This window comes from Mus pahari, chromosome 6, assembly GCF_900095145.1.
Source record: "Mus pahari chromosome 6, PAHARI_EIJ_v1.1, whole genome shotgun sequence".
In the NCBI taxonomy this organism is placed as follows: Eukaryota; Metazoa; Chordata; class Mammalia; order Rodentia; family Muridae; genus Mus; species Mus pahari.
This window is the reverse complement of record NC_034595.1, coordinates 740,287-760,786: the sequence shown is the minus strand read 5'-3', so window position 1 is coordinate 760,786 and position 20,500 is coordinate 740,287. Positions and strand designations below refer to the sequence as shown.

Below are 20,500 nucleotides of genomic sequence, written 5' to 3'. Positions count from 1 at the left end.
CTCTTCCCATGGTTAGATGGTAGGCAAGCATTCTATAACTGAGCCACACAGCTCCCCCCATCTTTTTAATTCATAAATGCAATACTGGGGAGGCTTTTTAATAGGGCTTAAATAAAATATCTGGCTAACAAGAATCTCCAAAAAAGAAAAAAATATATATATTAATATTTTCTTTATTTATATTTCAAATGTTTTCCCCTTTCCAGGTCTCCCCTTCAGAACCCCAGTATCCCATCCCCCCCCCCACTCGCCTCAATGAGGGTGTTCCCCAACTCACCCACTTTACTAGTCTTCCCTCCCTGGCATTCCCCTGCACTGGGGGATCGAACACCCTCAGGCCCAAGGGCCTCTCCTCCCATTGATGTCTAACAAGGCCATCCTCTGCCACATATGTGGCTGGAGCCATGGGTCCCTCCGTGTGTATTCTTTGGTTGGCTAAATATATATTTCTAATCTTATTAAAATCATTTGAATTAACACAAAGATAACAAGAGAACCCACCAGTAAGCCAGCTGACTTGCCTTTCAGATATTAAGCATTATAGTGAGATAATGCTATTGCATTTCGTTTACTGCTGTTATCAGTGGGGAAAACAAAAACAAAAAGGCCAGCAGCAGCGGTGCTGCAGAGAAAAGAGTCAACACAAAGGTGCTTACTTGAGGCACATCTTCTTCCTGAGTTACACTTACAAAATTCTCAAACATAGCAACCATAGATGGGGCAGCGATCACATGACAGTTGACAAGATCAGACAGAAAACGGACCTGTGAGGATAAAGGATATCTGCATTAAACCTAACAGTCTTCAATAACAGTTACAAAATGAACAACCTTTATCAGCCTACAAAACTAAAACCACACATATATTTAGTTTACTATCTTTTTGTTTGTGCAACCTGTCAGCTAAGAAGTCTTTAAATTTAAGGCTTTAGACAATATTTACACAAAATGACATGAATTCAGATTTCAGTGCCCATAATCACTTGCAGTAGAGGACAGCTCATGCCCATTCAGTTACTTATTGTACTGCAGCATACCTGGCCATGCTACAGCAAGCACCCAGACATTCAAATATTCTAGTAACTCCATTCTTTTTTTTTTTTTTTAAAAGATTTATTTATCATTATATGTAAGTGCACTGTAGTTGTCTTCAACACTCCAGAAGAGGGCGTCAGATCTCATTGCAGATGGTTGTGAGCCACCATGTGGTTGCTGGGATTTGAACTCAGGACCTTCGGAAGAGCAGTCAGTGCTCTTAACCACTGAGCCATCTCTCCAGCCCTAGTAACTCCATTCTACTGAAGTAGGTTGGTCTTTCTATTTGGCTAGGGATAATTTTTACTGAAAAGTAGAAACGGAAGCTTTAAGTAAAAGATTTGTTGGGTGTCCAGTGTGTGCTAGGCTAAGTAAAGAGTACTCAGGTACTGTTTTAGGAAACTCCGCCTACTTGGGACAAACATACACTAAACAGAAAGGGATAACTAACTCCTGCACTAAAAGGTAAATTAAAAAGTGCCCTTGGGAGACACCAGGGACAAGGAAAAAGAACAATAAGTAAAAAACGGGCAAAGATATAAAGGGTGAGGAAAGCTCTCAGGAGGAACAGGGAAGGCAATCTTGGCAGAAGGCTGTGCAAATAAATTTATATAGCTACAGGGTTACAGGGGACAAGAGAATGCAATCCTACTGAGAAATCACAAAAGACCAAGGCTTTAATCCTATATCCTACTATGGATCCTAACTTGATCACATGATCTCCAGCTGGTATGTATTTACAATGGTAAACACTGGATTATTGACAATCTATGTATTAGGTATTAGTAAGGCTTAATTCCATCTCCTTCCATAAAAAACACATAAAAGTTCTATACTGTAAAAACAATCTAAGAGCCAGAGGTTGGGAGGAGGCTGTGACATGCTGTCTTCTAGACAGGACATGGCCACAACACTTATAACCTTACAATAGTTACACAAAACCTACACAAGACTGGGCAGGTCAACTTTCCTTCTCAGATAAGGATGGAACTCACCAGGCCTCACTCTTTCTTGAGGAGCTATTGGCAGGTAACCATTGCGGTTTGGTCTGTAGTTACATACTGTTGTGCTAAATACCAGGCCTGGTTGCCTCAGGAACAAGGAGATCTTCACTTAAAAAAGTGATGCTATGTAACCTTGCCCCACAAGTTATCCCTGACTGGTCAGTCAATAAAGATGACTATAGCTGGGCAGAAGAGAAGAAGATGGGGCTTGGGGTTGGAGGCAAAGACCACAAGGGAGAGGGAGAGAGGTGAAGAAAAGGGAGATGGTGTCAGGGGGGCCACAGGGCTGGCCAATTATTATAAGAATGACCCAGGCAGAACAGGGAAGATTATAACTTATGGTTATTGACAGGGAAGTAGACAAAATAGTTATACAGGATTGGTATCTGCCCAGCTCTAGTGCTTATTAAGTCTGGAACTGAATGACTTAAGGCAATGCAGAAACCCCTGATTAATATTAAGTATTTACTACAACAGTTAACAGTTTCTGGGGAAGAAGGGATCTCCTTCAGTTGTGTAGTCACTACTAAGGTGCCCATGTTCCAGTAAATGACTTCCCACACCTGTATACAAGCAACCCTAATTAAACTCAGTAAGTCACCCATGTGCAAAAAGGACATCAAGGCGGCTAGAATGGGTACAGCAAGAGGAGTGGGGAAGAGATAACAGGGACCAATGTGACCAGAATGTCTTACATGCATACATGAAACTGTTAAAAAAAAAACCCAAAAGTTCTAAACGTTATAATATTTACTCTCTGTGGCCCAATGAATCATTCCGTGTATCAGAATTTTAAAACCATGCACTGTAAAACACAGGAAGGAAATGAAGCTTTTAACCAGTAGTCAACAGGAGCCGAGTCTAGTTATACAAAGGCTATACTGCTGCTATTATTGAAGACATACTTAAAGGCAGAGTAGATGCAAGCTGGCATGTACGGAGGCAGCTAAGAACACACAAAAAGTTACAAACTGTGCTAGAAGCCATGGGAACAAAGGGGATTTAGGAGACAGTATTTAGAGAGGATTGAGACAGAGAAAAGGAAGCAAAGAAAAGCTGAAAATTATTCTCAGATTTCTGCATGGCTTACCCAGTAGACAGTAGCCCTATGAATGAGCTTACAGAAGAGGGGGTAATAAATAGCAGGAATTTCAGGACTTGCAGAAGTTTCTTTCCTTCATTTCAATACTAATTTAAAATATATTATAAATTATACATATATAATTTATATATACTATACCCACATACATATGTATTAAACTTACCAAATATACAGCTTCATTATAGTTATTTGCTTTTAGTGATTCTTTAAGTTGACGAATCATAGCTTCTACAAATTCTCCTCCAAAGTTGTAATTTCTGGCATTCAGCAGTCCAACTAATGTTGTATAAATTGTTAGCTTCTCAGGTAACAGACGTGCACTGATTTGAGAACCCGTACAAAACAACCCCAAAACAAAGGTTTTATATTAAGTGGTTGAATAGTACATGAAGCTCTTAACATTAAATAACTCTGGAACAAAAAATTTTAAACTATGTTTTGAAATTGACTTCTGAAAAGACATAGTATCACTGAAAAGTATGCAGATACAGACTCTACTATTTTTCATTTTAGTTACTCTAAGAGTTAAGAAACAGTTACTTGTGAAGTTTCACACCAAAATTACTGCAACTTGTGCTAGAGCAGTTTTCCTTCTAATGTGTGGAGTGGAAGTGAGTAACAACCCCACAGAAGATGGTTTCTATGGTAATCTCTGAAGTGTTCCACAAAATGAGATTCTTTAGTCAGAATCATTAAGAGGAACAGAGCATTCAGAGCTTCTACACTTAGCTAGCCAAACACCATGGGACTAGACTTCCTCTTGGAGAAACATTATTGGATTGCTTATAAAAAATAAAGAACTAAAGTGAGTTTAAACCAAGTTCATATAAGAAATGCTTAAAACAGGGCCTGCTAATCAAGTTGAATCAAGTTGAGAGCATGCTGAGGATGGGTAGATGGCTGAGTGGGTTACAACTCTTCCTGGCCAACCTGGGTTTGAGAGAATGGATTCTTCCAAGTCGTTCTCTGACCTCCACACATGCTGCAACACAGCATACACACACCCACACCCACACCCATGCACACACCCACACATGCGCCCACCCCCCCCCACGCGCGCGCGCGCGCGCGCGCGCGCGCGCGCACACACACACACACACACACACACACACACACACACACACACACGCTGCAGCACAGTGCACACCCACACACAAAATAAATGAAGTCTCTAGATACAGTGCAAAGGGAAAGCAAGGCAGTCCTAATGATAATTCTAAGGCACCTTGCTGGGTACAGGGGAGGGGAGGACTTTCCTAAGTCCTCAAAAACTACTTGTACTGAAAGTACACCATGGTCTCTAAAGCTTTCTCTAAGTAAAAAGATTTTAAAGGGCACTGCCAATCAATACCAAGCTCAGACGTACATAAGCAAGCATGGCAACTTTGCCCAGCATAACAATTCTGTAATACACACTATTAAAACAGTGTATATCATATGGATAAGTGTAAATGACCGTTTTTACAGTTTCTTAGTCTAGATATACATTTCTCTGAACTGACTGGATTCCTCTGCAGACAGAATTTATCTATGGGTCTAGAGAGCTCGACAGTTAAGAGCACCTGTTCTTGCTGAGGACTCAAGTTGGTTCCCATCACCCACATGGTGGCTCATAACTGCCCGTAACTCCAGTTCCAATGCCCTCTTCTGACTTCCACAGGCAGAGGAGTAAAATATCCATATACAAAAAAATAAATCTTTAAAATTAGCCATTATTTAAAAATTCCTGAAATGGTTACTACAGCAAGGACAATTATGTCATTAAAAGCTTCAAGAGCATCTCCAGCCTTCAAGAGAGTACTTGACGTAGAAGTTTTCCAATATATTTGGTCCTACTAATCACACACACACACACACACACACACACACACACACACACACACACAGAGCTAAACTCTACTTTAAACATCTAAATGTGATGCATTCCTTGGTGGGGGAGAAAGGATCTCTAAATAAGATATCTATTTTCTCATCTATTTTCTGAGTTAAAAAATTAACTTCAATTATTTTAAAATTCTAAGAAACAAAACATAAGGAAAACACTTCATTTTATTCCTATTTATCCCTTTAAAAAACTAAGTGCAACAAAGGGCAAAGATGAATATTCATGAGCACGGGTTTCAGGACAGAGGGAAAGCCAGTGACTAATTAACATGAGGACGTCCACTGAACATTCCCCAAAGCACACAAGAGTAGATAATACATCATCACCTGGATCCACAAATCTTTTACATACATACACTGTACAAAGGAGCCTTAAGATCTTGCTCTTGTAGTTAGGAAGATCAGCTTCTAAAACACCAGCCAGGCCTTCAAGATTGCTCTCTAAAGAACAGGCACTCTGCAGAAGACATCATTACCATCAGTTAGCACTCAAGCAATCAGTGAATTAAAATTCTTGGATGACCATGAAGACCATGAAGACAGTAAGGTCTCCTATAAGGCACTATAATTCCTTAGGGAAAAAAACAAGAACTGTTGACAATTCCCTCAGCATCAATCAATTCCAGTAGTTACTGTTCTACAAAGTCAATGAAATCTTCCGAGCGGGAAGACAGCGTGGGCTGCATTCTGCCTCTCACTAATGATGTCCCAGGCATCAGTCTGCTTCAGGTCAGCCGGAGGACTATTCCCCAGGTCTGTTTAAGACTTAGCTAATGAAAATTACTTACTGAAAAAATTTAATGATCAGAATCCCAGGAGTTCCAAAACACTTTTGCTTTGAGATACAGATGTGCAGTAATAATATAAGTTTTGTCTAAAACCTACATTACCCAGTACAACTTCAGAAATTAATCAAAGTGTAAATCACAACCCTGACCTCTGGGCTTGGTGCGTACCTTTTCTCCTACTTTGCATATTAAAGATTCCAAATGATCTTCAGTTTCATTTGCATCAGATGTCTTCCTCCTTTTGTGAGGTTGTCCACCTATTTTACAATATTAAAAAAAATGCAACATTATATGATGAATCTATTATCCAGGTTTTTGTCACCTTTTTAGCCTTTAATCTTTTTTTTTATTAGGTTGTATTTTTTAAAGTAGTTCTTAACCAATCCTGTTTTAACTAAGGTGCCTGGAGAACTTCTATCCCATATCCTTTAAAGATCTGTTTGTGCACATGAGAGTGAATGCACACATGGGTCCCTGTGCCAGTACACTCACACTAAAGCCAGCAGTGGGCGCTGAGTATCCTCTTCCACCACACTATTCCTTCAAGGCAAGGTCTCTCCCCGAACCTGGGACTTAACTCTTAGCTAGGTTGGAAGCCACCAAGTCCTAGTGATAATTTCTGTCTCCATCCTGCCTTGTAGCTGGGGTTAAAGACATGTACTGCATGCCCAGCTTCTGAACACGCTGAGACCCAATCCCAGTTCTCAAATGCTTTTAACTGTTGAGCCATCTCTCCATACCCAATCTCTCTCCCTGCCTCTATATATGTAAACACACATATATAATTTTTTATTTATGTGTATGGATGTTTTGTCTATATGTATGACTGTTTACCGCTTGTGTGTCTGGAGCTCATGGAGGCCAGAAGAGGACACCAGATGCACTGTAACTAAAGTTATGGACATCTGTGAGACATGGTCTGAGAGCTGGGAATTAAACCTGGGTTCTAGAGAACAGCCAGTGCTCTTTTTTTTTTTATTTTTATTTTTAAAGATTTATTTATTATATGTGAGTACACTGTAGTTGTCTTCAGACACACCAGAAGAGGGTATCAGATCTCACTATGGATGGTTGTGAGCCACCATGTGGTTGCTGGGATTTGAACTCACGACCTTTGGAAGAACAGTCAGTGCTCTTAACCGCTGAGCCATCTCACCAGCTCCCAGCCAGTGCTCTTAACTGCTAAGCCATCTTTCCAACTCCTCACCCCTGTTTCTATCATTAAGATCACTATAAACAACAATGCTGGGAAAAAGATCTCAGTTAAATTTTGTTTAAACAGTGTCCAGGGAGCTATGTCCATTTCTGTGAACACACTGCAATGGCACCGACATAGGAAACGGCTTTGAGCAGAACGCTGCTGCTGCTACTGTACCTGTAGCCTGTTACTGAGCCTCAGTTGCTGCTTCCTAAACCTGAGGGTATCAACAGCACTTGCTAATCTGATGATGTAACTGAATTCCTATGTAAACCGGTGAAATAGGGATGCAAAAACAAGTTGAATCCTTCGGAAACTATTTAAAATATGACCCTAAACCGAGCATGGTGGCGCACGCCTTTAATCCCAGCACTCGGGAGGCAGAGGCAGGCGGATTTCTGAGTTCGAGGCCAGCCTGGTCTACAAAGTGAGTTCCAGGACAGCCAGGGCTATACAGAGAAACCCTGTCTCAAAAAAAAAAAAAAAAACCCAACCAAACCAAACCAAACAAAAAAAACAAACCCTAAAGCCGGGCATGGTGGCGCACGCCTTTGATCTCAGCACTCGGGAGGCAGAGGCAGGCAGATTTCTGAGTTCGAGGCCAGCATGGTCTACAGAGTGAGTTCCAGGACAGCCAAGGCTACACAGAGAAACCCTGTCTCGAAAAAACAAACAAACAAACAAACAAACAAAAAACAAACCCTAAACATTAACAGTACTGATGCTGAGAAACTGCTCCAGAATGCATAATGCATCAACCATGTTCATTATTATTATTATTCAGAACCAGATTTAGGTGAAGGCCAGAGATGACAGAGTGTCAACCATCATTTGGCAATGACAGCAGTAGTTTTTCTAAACTTTACCAAATTCTTCCTTTCCTTATGGTTCATCTACTACACTAACCCTTCATCCCATCTCCAAAGCTCTCCTAATTATATGGTTAACCTGTCCCAGTTTGCAACCATCCCTGTCTTCAAAGCGATCCCTCCAGGTTCTCTCATGAGCCTGACACATGGAAAACACTGCTTCAGGGAGACAAGCAGGCTGTCTAAAGAATATGAGAAAATACAGGCACATAGCCACATCTCTGAACTGTAAACCTCCGTGTCACTGTGGCCATTCAGCAAAGGGTTATTTGGAGAAATGTAGTTGCAGAAAGTACTTGGTACTTGAGAGAAGATGAAGTGTACATATTAGTGCTACCGATTACAATCAGACCCCGGACAGACACTGGACTGGGCAGAGCCTGGGCGAGGTCCCAGAAGAAGAATACAGCATCTTCATTAAGAATACTTTGGGGCGTGGTGGGCAAGAATGCTTGCTGCCCAAGCATGAAGACCAAGTCCAATCCCTAGCTCCCACCAAAAGCTAACACTGCTTGGTACCAGGGAGGCGGAGGGAAACCAATCCTGTGAGTTAAGAGTTCCAGGACAGCCAGGGCAAAATAGTAAGACTCTGGGCTGGCTAATCTTATGTCAACTTGGCACAGGAAGGGAACACCGATTGAGCCTCAGAAAGATAGGGCTGTAGGCAAGCCTGTAAGTCGTTTAATTAATTAGTGATTGATGGGAGAGGGCCCAGCCCATTGTGGGTGGTGCCATCCTTGGGTGAGTGCTCCTGGGTTCTAGACAGAAATCAAGTTGAGCAACTCAGGGGAGCAAGCCAGTAAGCAGCACCCTTCCACGGCCTCTGCATGAGTTCCTGCCTCCAGGTTCCTGCCCTGACTTCCCTCAAAGAAGGACCTGGAAATGGAAGCTGAAATACACTCTTCTCCCCAAGTTGCTTTGGTCACGGCATTTTATCACAGCAATAATAACCTTAATTAGGATACCCTGTCTTAAAAAAAAAAAAAAAGCCAGTACAGCCATACAAGGTACCCCAGCCCCACCACTATGTATGGGAGGTAAGACATGAGGACTGTTGGGGCTTGCTGGTTAACCAAAATGGTGAGTCACATGTTCAATCTAATATGGCAGAGAGTGACAGAAAGACACCAATGCCTCTGCATGGCCCGCACACACCATGTGCATAGGCACAGACAACATCCATACACTTTAGGGAGTGGGAGTGGCTCACTGGGTACAGTGCCTGCTGAACAACCATGAGAATCTGCCTGAGTAGTGACACCCGCCTGTAACCCAGAGGTGGCCAAGAACACGGAAACAGGCAGATTCCTGGAGCTCTTTGGTCAACTAACCTAAATTCATCAAGTATAGGGTTGGTTTTTTTTAATTGTTGTTTATTTTTTAGACCTTTTTTCAAAAAAATAAAAATAAATCAGCTGGAGTAAGAAAAGATAGATATCCATCCTCAGAACAGGAGCAGCATCCTCATAAGAAAAGATAGATATCGTCAGAGCGGCATCCTCATAAGAAAAGATAGATATCCTCAGAGCAGCATCCTCATAAGAAAAGATAGATATCCTCAGAGCGGCATCCTCAACCTATGGGTTGCAACCCCTTTGGGAATCAAATGACCCTTCACAGGGGTTGCATATCAGATGATTCACAACAATAGCAAAACTACTGTTATGAAGTGGCAATGAAATAATTTTATGATTAGGGTCACCACAACGTGAGGAACTGTATTAAAGGGTCACAGCACTAGGAAGGCTGAAAACCACTTTGTTAGATATTTTAGACACGTTTTGGGGAACTAGCTGAATGTTTTCATACCCTAAACAATAAAAGAGAAACAAGTTTATGTTGGCACCATAGTTCAGAAAAGGCTTACTTTGTATGTAAGTTTTATAATATATGTAAAAGTTACATATTGCTACCAACACTTGGTAGTGCAGAGAAGAGGCCTTTATATTAATAACCACTCTAAAGGCTCTTAAGACACCAAATAATAGCCAGGCATGGTGGTGCAGGCCTTTAATGCCAGCACTCTGGCAGCAGAGGCAGGCAAATCTTTTGAGTTTGAAGCCAGCCTGGTCTACACAGCAAGTTCCACCAACAGCCAGGACTGCACAGAGAAACCAGAGGTGGAGGGTGGGTGGAAATGACATTAGAACAGGGCAAACAAACAAACAAACAAAACACCATATCATTTTCTCCCTGCACTAGGAACCGAATGTTACAAAGATACATTGTATATTTCCTATACCCTTGTTAGAATCAGAGGTGTAATTTAGATCAACAGAGTAGACAAAAACACCACCATAAAAGAAAAAAGTAACTTTGACTCAACAAACTTAAACCAAGAATTTAAAATGGTAGAAGAATATCACTTCTGAAACAAAGTATACTGTCCCTAAGTATAACAGTGACAATAAAATATGAAGACCTAAGTGGAAGTAGAATATGCTATCTGAACTTTTGACTAAGATTCTGAACAATCTAAATTCCTTCTTAACAATAAGACAACATACTTAACACTGGTAAAATGTATATCCAACATTGACTGAAGAAGTTCAGAGATACTGTTATGGAATCTAAGCCTGCCAGGCATGTTATTCCCCTTGGGGGTAGGCAGGGGAAGGCAGAGGTAGTCAGTGGGATCTATCTATCCAGGACATAGGTTCCAGCCTGAATTGCATAGTTCTAGACAGCCAGGACTACATACACAGACGGCTGGACCATGGACAGGTCACATAAAGACCCTGTCTCAAAAACAAACAAAAGAGTCTAAGACTGAGTTAGATTTGATACTTTCCATTTACAACAGCCCTTTCTGTGACTCTAAGTAAACTACAGGGACTTTATTGACTAGCTACCTAGTATCTCTGTGAATCCCCAATTATATAGTCCTAACAGAAATGTTAAAGTGGCCCAGTAAGGTAAGAGCCTCATCTAAACTCCCTGGTCTCCTAACTTCTACCCTCACTTTCTCTCTTCTACCAACAATGGCCTCCTCGCTGTCTGTTCTCTAACACGACAGCAATGTTCTAACCTTAACTCATGGTTCCCTTTGGACCTTGCTTCCTCCAAACATCCACATGGTTCATCCTCACATCACTGAAGTCAGAAGCCATCTGCAAGGAGGCCTTACCTGACCAGCTTCTCTCTCACCTTGGTCTCTATACCCTTCACCTCACTGTGACAACCCTGTGACCATATAACGAATTACATTATACTGCTGTGGGGTTTGTCTTAATACAGGGGAGGGAATCTCCACTGTTTTACTTACTGCCTCCTACTGTACTGCAAGTACAGAAGCTAGGAAATTGTTTCGCAAGTTGGCACTCCTGATGTATTAGGACATTCTCTCAGGTACTGCCTAGCAGAAACCTGGTGGTCCACTATATGGGATTCGATTGGTAGTCTTACCATTCCAAGGGAGAAAGCTAACCCAATTAAACTTCGGGGTGGGGGGCTTTTTTCTTAATGATGTCAGCATTTATCTGTGTGTACCACCTCTGAGACATTACCAGTTGATAAAATAAACAACATCATGAACTACTGGTGAGCACAGTATCTCATTTAGCCCCCGTAGAAACCAAACGGCTTAGCATTATCCACAGTCCACGCTTAGGTTTAAGGAAGTCATATGACCCTGACAAGATCACATAGTAAATAATAGATGTCGAGTTTCGAACCTAAATCCTTAGGTTCTTAAGGTTTTTTCTTGTCTTAACCCTTTAGACCTAACACACATTTCGAAGGAGTTCACTAAAATATTACCAGCTCCAAGTGTGTTCTTGAAAGGCAACAATGGTGCAAATCTGAGCTTGGTAACAAAATTTATGGCAACACAACGACGTCCTTGCCGGCGACTATCAAAACTGACCCGAGAATTACTAATCTGCTCGGGTTAGTTTCCCTGCACTTTCTTATAAGGGAAATACGCTTAAAGCCAACCCAACAAAACACCCCATGTCTGTTTATTAGTGACCTCTGGGGTGTCGGTATTCTTTTCTTGAAGCCTAAAAGAGGGGAATCATCGGGTGGCAGATGGAGGATAAGGGCTCAGATTCCAACATCCGACCTGTCATAGCTTTGTTCTTTTCCCGTCTTCCTAGGGTCCTTTCCAAGTGCATCCTGGAGGGTTAAACCGAAAACACTGGGCCACTAGATCCCCGCCACTAACTGACCCTAAGAGGCAGCAGCAGACACACACGTGCCGTTTCCATGATCAGTAGTGAGGGATTATGTCCTCAGTGTCGTGGGACCCCAGGTCGGATTTGCCCACGGGATTCACCAGGCCTTCCTTTCCCACGACTGAAGGAGATGGGGCAGCAAGGAGGCCGTCGCTTTCCCGAAGCCACTATCCATACCCGAGTCAGCAGCCTCTCTTTGGGGCTCCCCGAACCCTCCCGGGGAGAAAGGATTCCTATCCGTTCCCTGGAGACCGAAGGCAGCCCGGCCTCGGCTCCCACCCGGGCGCGGTGGCCAGGCCGAGAGCACTTACCATCGTTCTCATAGCTGTGCCGCCTCCGCGACATGCTGCTTGCTGGGGCACCGCCGATCTGAGTTGCGAGTCGCCTGCAACCCCAGAACCGTCGGGCTGCCGGCCGGCCGGTGCGCGGTCAGCGGCGAGGCGCGCGGATTGAGCGGCGCGCAGGCGCACTCGCTCACGACGCCTGCCGGAAGCGCGAGCAGAGAGGCACCGGATGGACTCCGCGGTGCAAGGCCGGCGTCTGCAAGTCCAAGCGCGGCCGCCTCCTCCGGCTTTCCACCCCGGACCCTTCGGGACGGCGAGCGAAATTATCCCGGCCGCAGCGATCCCGCCTCGGCTTTGCACAGGCCCGGCGGGATTTTCCCGGCGGCCCCTGCGCCGGCGACTTGGGAGACTTCCGGGGAGAGGTGACGTCTCAGGGATTTTCTGCGCACGCGCACGCCGGGGGGGCGTGGGCTCGAGGGCGGGGAGCAGCGCCAAGTTGGTGAAGGGAGACCCGGGGAAGGCCTAGGGTTTGCGGGTACGTGTTTTCTCTCTCTCTCCCTCTCTCTCGCCATCCCGCTGTGGACGCCTCGGGAGACCTGAGCGGGGAGGAGGGCAAGCCACTTTCAGCGGTAGGGAAGCCAGGCCCGCCCGGCCGAGCCTGCTCACTGTAGTCCTGCTGCCTACCTCGCAGCTGACGGACGCCCCAGCTACTAATCGGTCTGGTTCCAATTGTTCTTCTGTCCTTCTGCACGTGTACAGTATGTGGACGTCCTCTGCCCTGTGATGGGCACCAGACTGCCTTGTCCATGGTCTAGCCGAAACTTACCCTTCAGTCTTACCTGTTACAGTAAATGGCCGTTTCGGTAGTTTGCTTAATCTAGGAATTTAGGGAGGAGTCATTAGATCTTCCACTTCCTGTGTTACAGTTCATCCACTAACACTGCCTGCTGTACTCAGAGCAAGTCTATGATCAAACTTATTTACTATACTTAAACCTCTTCGCGGACTTAAAGCAATATTTTATGTATTTGTAAGTCTGGACACCACCCTGGAACTGGAGTTTCAGACTCTGTGAGCGAGGAGAAGAGTGAGCGGGAGTGGGGTGGGGTGCTGAATCCCGGGTCTTCTGCAAGAAGTATCCCGGCTCTACTTCTCTTTGTTTGTTTTTAAAGATTATCGTTTTTCTATTCTTTTCATTTATTTATTCATACATGCAAGCAATCCATCTTTCCAGGAATTTCCATTGCAAATTCCAAACTATGGCTTCTTGGGTTCTGTTCCCGTCATTGTGTGTAAACCACCATGTTCTTCTGCTAAGTCCAGCTTGTTCACATTTTAGGAATCAAGACTTATTTCCTTTATCTGTTGGTCTCTGCTCTGAAACCTACATGACTGACCATCAGGGACCTACAGAGTTATTTCTCTGACTCTTCAACTCTTGCTTTATTTCATTCAGCAAGTACTATATTGCATTAATTAACATTTGTCACCATCTGTACATAAGACGACGACGACGAGACGGTGGTCAAGATACTGAAGCTTCTGCTCTTTTGTAACTGAAGCCCTAAATGACCCTCTCAGGAATGGCCACAGGCACTGTAATCTGACTGACTTAATAGCCTAGGGAAAGTGGTGCAAGTTTCTGTCAGAGGCGCAAGGACAGATCATCAGAGGAGGGTGAGACTCCAAGAGGGGAGTTAAGTGATGGGTTATTTCTCTGCCTGAAACAAGCCAGATGAGAATATATTAAAGGTGAGTTCACTGGCCGCCACCAGGACTGAGACCAGGGGAGTCACTATGGGGATGGAGGAAGAAAGGGCACAGGAGCAAAGAAAGAAGGGAAGGAGTCCCAACTAGGAGGCCAAAGGGTCTGGATTGTATAGGGAGGGGCCTCTGGGGGAAGGGCAGCCCGGCCCTGGGCTGGAGAGTTCCGGGTTGGGACGGGGTGTACCAGCTAGGGACTTAGGCTACTAGGAGAACCTGAAGGCCAGGTCTGCTTTGATATATAAAACATGCACCTTGGTCCAAGGTTGGAAACTACACATTAACCATCACTAAATCAGACAAGAAATGAATGTAGTTCAAAGTGGATTGCTGACTTTCAAAAGATGGCAAAGCATTGGGCCTGGTATAATGGCCTCACATTCTAGAAGGAGAGGCAAGGGGAATCTTAACTTTAAGATTACTAGGAGCTCAAGGCCAGCCGGTACTATGTAGCAAGACCCAGACTCAGAAAAATTAATTTAAAAATAGGGGTTGAGCCGGGCGTGGTGGTGCACGCCTTTAATCCCAGCACTTATGAGGCAGAGGCAGGTGGATTTCTGAGTTCAAGGCCAGCCTGGTCTACAAAGTGAGTTCCAGGACAGTCAGGGCTATACAGAGAAACCCTGTCTTGAAAAACAAACAAACAAACAAAAAACCCAAAAAACAAAAAAATAGGGGTTGGCCCAGGCAGCATACACCAGCTGATAGGAGGCCCCAGTCACATATACAGCAGAGGACTGCCTGGTCTGGCCTCAGTGAGAAGATGCACCTAACCCTGGAGAAACTTGAGGCCCCAAGGACTGGGGGTATTCTCTTGGGCAGGGGACGGAGAAGGTGTGGGGATGAGGAACAGAGGGCGGACTAGAAGGGGGATAAAGACTGGACTGTAAAAAAAGATTCAAGAATAAAATTTTCTTAATTTTGTTGGAAAAAAAATAGGGTTTGGAAGATGGCTGTGTGGGCAAACCCCTGCCCCTCAAGCCTGACAACACTGTTTGATCCCTGGAGCCTGTGCAGATGTGGAACTGGCAGGCATCTAGGCACAAGTAATAAAATGTAACGAAGAAGACTGTATTGGTTATAGTGTATCCATTTTGGTAAGATTTAGCCACAGTAGCAATTTGGAAATTTTGGCTCTGAGATTTGAGAACAAAAGAAACAAAGCTACAGTAACACTGGGCTGAGTGATTTGGGAGGCCCATAGTGCTTTCCTGCTCTCACTGTGCCTACACTGTGTTTGCCCATGGCTTACTTCCTAGTTCATGTTTCTTTGAAGGTGAGTGCTATTGCCTCAGAACGGCTCTTCCTGTGTATGAGGAGCCCTTCCACTTGCCTCCTTACTCCACTCATTTTTCTTTGGAATATTAAAAAAAAAAAAAATGAAAAGGCAACTCAAATAACTCAACTTATCGGCTTACCTTTCTTAGTAGATTGTAAACTTAAGAGGATAGACTTTTTCCTGTTGCATTTACTGCTCTATTCCCAGTGTGTAGTAGAGTGCCTGGTTGAGCATAGTTGTCACATAAATACACTATGGAGTGAGCGAGTGGACGAACAGAGAGCTTGGGCAGTGAGGCTGCTGTTCATTTGCATGAGTCCGTTAGCTTCCTATCTGCTTCAAGAAGTAACCAAAGAGCTGATTGTTGCATTCTCTTTTGCTTACGTCTCAGAAGATACTTGTCTGCAAGGAACCTGTCCCACTGATAGAACCAGATGCCTTCTTCCACTTTACCAGACGAAGAGGATGGCCTGGAGACCTGTGTTTTAAAGGTTTTTGATCTGGATTTAAAAGAATCAAATCTTGTTAATCCCAGCAACAGTCTCAAAGCAGAATTAGATGGCAGTACAAAGAAGAAATACTCGTTGGCAAAGAAAAAGGTAAAATTGCTGTTGGTGTTCTCATGATCATGCATGTAAAATTAATGAAGTACATGTAAAAGCAGATTATTGAGCTTGCATCTACCTCACAGTGTAGTCTGGTCTCGAATTATATAGTCTTAGAACTGTTGTGGTAGTGTATTTGAAGAGACTAGGCCCAGGGGCTGGAGAGATGGCTTAGCGGTTAAGAGCACTGACTGCTCTTCCAAAGGTCCTGAGTTCAAGTCCCAGCAACCACATGGAGGCTCACAACCATCTATAATGGGATCTGATGCCCTCTTCTGGTGTGTCTGAAGACAGTGATAGTGTACTTACATACATTTAAAAAAAAATGACTAGGTCCTAGAGAAGAAGGTTGGACATCTTTCCTCTAGTGTAGAAAGAGTCCCAGGAACTCTGAACTGTAGTATGAGGAGAATGACAGGTAACAGGGCAGCAGACATCTACAGATGCAGTTATGAACCATGCTGGCCAGGGAAGTTTGGTCTCATCCAGCTAGCTCAGTGCTTTGAAGAAAAGACAGAGCACTGCAGAATGCTACAGGGTTCCTAAGAATACTGTTGTAATTGTGCTATAAAGATGGTGCTGGCTGGGCGGTGGTGGTGCACACCTTTAATCCCAGCACTTATGAGGCAGAGGCAGGCAGATTTCTGAGTTCGAGGCCAGCCTGGTCTACAGAGTGAGTTCCAGAACAGCCAGGGCTATACAGAGAAACCCTGTCTCGAAAAAAACAAACCAACAAAAAAAACAAAAAAATGGTGCTGATGATGCCCCTCTTCAGAGCCATGTATCCCTGTTGTTGTTGTTGTTGTTGTTGTTGTTGTTGTTGTTGAAACCATTGGCTAAAACTCTCTTCTTAAAAGCAGGGAACTGAAGGTCCATCAGTAGGGAAATGGCTGGCTGAGGATATTGCTTGGATATGGCTTTCTCACCTCTTGGAGAGCCTCTTCTCGGTTCCATATTAGTGAAGAATAAATGTCTCTCTTAATTTCCCAGCTGCCCCTTCCAGTTAGCCTATATGGATTTCCTTGAAAATTAAATTCACAGGTTACAAAAGTCCCTTTCCAGTATTGTTTTGCAGTAATTTCAAACTTACAGAAAGTTAGAATTTTATAAGTGACCCCCTTACTGGCCATGTCCAGAGGTTCTGTTCATACGCCCCTGTTGTTTTTTAATAAAATCTCAGTCGTTTGATTTTGCCAATGAAGACTCAGGAGCCAGATGCTAGGGTGACAGCCTGCTAGTTCAGAGCAGCAGAGAAAGCGCCCACTTCCTCCTCTGCCGATGGTGCAGAAGCAATGCCCCTCTTTCATGCCATCCCAAAAAACCTCCTTCATCCTGATATCCCATCTGTGTACTTCCCTGTGTCTCTCTATCCATCCATCTCACTCTCTATGGTCTTTTCTTAATCTGGCTGGTTGTTCCACTCCTTGACCTGTGGTTGATTTTATTTAATCCTGTTTACAGTATTCAAGCAAAAAGCTCTTAGATTAAAGGTGTGTTTTAAGGCTGTGCCACACCATAACTAAAAGCTTTTTTTTTCCAGTAAATAACACAGTCTTGGGATTCACAGTGTGATCAAGTATCCTCCAACACTTACCTTGTCTCAAGTGCAGGAGGCTCACCTGGTTACACAGAAGCAGAGCTGCTGCCAACACCCACTTCAGTGGCTTGGTTGCTACAGATGGTCTGTAGACCAGGCTGGTCTTGAAGCCCTCTGCTGGGATTAAAGGTGTACACCACCCTTTGCTTATCATAGTTACATAGTATTGATGTCTTTGCTCTGTGTTCTTCCATATTAGTCATATAGAAATTTCTAATTGTGGGGTCAAGGCTACAGTAACAAATGGCCTCACACCTGCAGTGGATAGAGCACATTAAGTGTTTGGACTTGGGATATGGGAAATAAGGCATTTTCATTAACACACAGGCTGCAAGGACCCAGGCTGATGTTGCCTCTGCAGGACTCAGCACATTTCCAGAGTTCCCACTGGAACTAAAGAAGAAGAGAGCACAGAGGCACTCACATGGCAGGCTTTTATGGACCAGGAGTGCAGCTGCCACCTGTCACTCCATTGGAAAACAGTTGTATAGCACTAATTGCAAAGGCTAAGAAATACAGCATCCCAGCAAGAAGGGGAAAGTGGATTTGGTGTATGGACAGGAGGAGGCAGTTACCTTAGAGAGCCTTGTCAGTTTCCTCAAGGTTCCTGTCTGGTTTGCTCTATAAGTGTGTGCTTTCAAGAACTGGCGTCCTTTCAGCTAGATAAGATTTTGGTGATTTAAAAAAGTGTTCCAGACACTAAGCTGAACATAAGCAAAGCTGGGGGGCAGGGGTAAGTGTTCAGATGGCATTGGGGAGCAGTGAATGGACTGGGTCATTTAACTGAGCTGGAAACAGGGTGGGGGAGCGGGAATGCATGATGACTGTCCTTATTAGACGAGGATGTAATTCTAAGTATGCTGTTTAACATTTATGAACTCTTTGATTTACCTTTTCCAAGTATAAATTTGGCACCTACAGGCTGAATAACTTCCTAATTTGTTTTCAAAGGTAAATAGCAGAGCCAATATTTACAACTAAGTGGAAGGGCAAAAATCTAAGATTTTATATCTAGCAAGTAGGAAAATAGCATTTAGTGGGAGCTGTACGGACTGGTGTCAGAGGAAGCCTCGGCACTGAACTCTTGAGTGTTTATATTTACTGAGCAGCAGTTCTCAACGTGTGGCTTGTGATATCAGACATCCTGTATACCAGATATTTATATTACGATTCAGAACAGTAGCAAAATTACAATTATGAAGAAGCAACAATACTTTTATGGTTGAGGGTCACCACAACATGAGGAACTGTATTAAAGAGTCGCAGCATTAGGAAGGTTGAGAGCCACTCCAATAGAGAAAACAGAGTAGCATCGTCCCTCGTCAGGGAGCAGTGTGGACAGGGAAGACAGGGAGGTGGGAGCAGTGAGGTGCCCAGTTTGTCCATGTCTCTGACACGTGCAGAAGAACACGGATGTAGGAGGCGCAAGTTTGGAAGGCCAGGGTATGAAGCCCGTGTCAGTGTGTAGGTTGCTGGAAGTAGCACAGCCCATGCTATTGCTCTTGGAGTGCTTTATAGATTGTCAGGATTCCAAGCTAGACACCCATAAAAGGTGATTTGAGTGAAACTTTTGTTACCCCTAAACCTAAGACCGTTAAATAACGATGGTATTTGAAATGTTATTTGCAGGCCTTTGCCCTTCTTGTGAAAACCAAAGAAGTTCCAGCACCTTCTTATGAATTTAAGGAAAAACGGTGGCGATGTTGTCAGCAGCTGTTTGCAGACCAGACCAGCATCCACAGACATGTGGCCACCCAGCATGCTGAAGACGTGTCCCAGCAGACTGCTTCTGCTCTGAAGCAGCTGACTGCAGCATGGAGTGCCTCACAGGTCCTCACGCCCACGGACAAACGGAGCTCACCCAGAGACTGTCTCCCTCCTACTCAGGAAGTGTCTGCTTGGCTCCCTGATGTGAGCCATGTTAGCCCTCAGGAGCTGAGAGGGTAAGTTTTGCACTCTGTAGTTTGGTTTACTTTTAACATATTTTCAACCACAATGAGATACTACAGCTAGCCCACTGAAATGAGGAATAGCAGCCTTGGTAGATACAACTGACATGGGGAGGCAACTGAAGGGCCCAGGCATTACTAGGGAGAGTGCAGATTTCTCCTTCCCAGCGATCCACTCCGGGGTGTGTGACCAGCAGAAATAAAACACACACCCATAAAAGCCTAAACTCGAATGCTTGTGGCAATTTTATATGTAATAACAATGTTGGAAACAACACATTATTTTGTATGCTAACTAAAAATAAACTAGTTGTACTTCCCAATGATAGCAGCTGGAGGAATGGTCCATTGGGGTAACCGCTTGCCACATACATGTGAGAACCTAAGTTTCAGTCCCCAGGACCAACTTAAAGCCAGCCATGGGAGTGCTTGGGGGTCACCCCAGTTCTACAGCAAAATGGGAGGCAGGGACGAGAATCCCTAGAAGCTCACAGGCCAGCAAGTGTTGGGTACACAGCAGTGAAGAACAAAAGACACTATCTCAAACACAGTGGAAGATGAGGACCAACACCCAAGATTGTCCTCGGACTCCCACATATACATTGTGACTCCCATATGCCTTCATTCATACAAGAACACATTCCTTCCATGGACATACATCATACAGGCATAAAGATTTAAAAAACAATGACTTAGAAAGACAATCTGGAAGCAACTGTAAGTAGTCATAGCAAGAGAATGAAGGGATGATGGAGTCACGACAGCACTGCTGCCTAGAGTGGAGAGAGAGTGAAGGGATGGTGGAGTCACAACAGCACTGCTGCCTAGAGTGGAGAGAGAGTGAAGGGATGGTGGAGTCACAACAGCACTGCTGCCTAGAGTAGTGAGAGAGTGAAGGGATGGTGGAGTCACTACAGCACTGCTGCCTAGAGTGGAGAGAGAGTGAAGGGATGATGGAGTCACTACAG

The 20,500-nt window shown here is 44.1% G+C and overlaps 2 protein-coding genes across 3 annotated transcripts in view; one reads left to right on the top strand and one right to left on the bottom strand.

Annotated features, from left to right (window-relative positions):
- The window catches only part of Ncbp1 (nuclear cap binding protein subunit 1), a 35,137-nt gene extending 22,394 nt beyond the window's left edge, over positions 1–12,743 (bottom strand). Inside the window, exons 1-5 of the mRNA XM_021199849.2 lie at positions 12,366–12,743; positions 5,981–6,069; positions 5,381–5,481; positions 3,304–3,460; positions 657–764 (exon numbers count right to left, since the gene is read on the bottom strand). Of these exons, the coding sequence (XP_021055508.1) occupies positions 657–764; positions 3,304–3,460; positions 5,381–5,481; positions 5,981–6,069; positions 12,366–12,399 (489 nt within the window). The 5' untranslated portion in view covers positions 12,400–12,743. The remainder of the gene's footprint in view (positions 1–656; positions 765–3,303; positions 3,461–5,380; positions 5,482–5,980; positions 6,070–12,365) is intronic.
- A 44-nt stretch (positions 12,744–12,787) lies between these two features.
- Positions 12,788–20,500, top strand: part of Tstd2 (thiosulfate sulfurtransferase like domain containing 2) — a 26,562-nt gene continuing 18,849 nt past the window's right edge. The window contains exons 1-3 of one of the 2 annotated variants that reach the window (XM_029539835.1): positions 12,788–12,873; positions 15,773–15,980; positions 19,213–19,526. In XM_029539835.1, coding sequence (XP_029395695.1) covers positions 15,816–15,980; positions 19,213–19,526 — 479 coding nt within the window. In that variant the 5' untranslated portion in view covers positions 12,788–12,873; positions 15,773–15,815. The remainder of the gene's footprint in view (positions 12,874–15,772; positions 15,981–19,212; positions 19,527–20,500) is intronic. The other variant, XM_021200740.2, reaches the window with a different exon arrangement.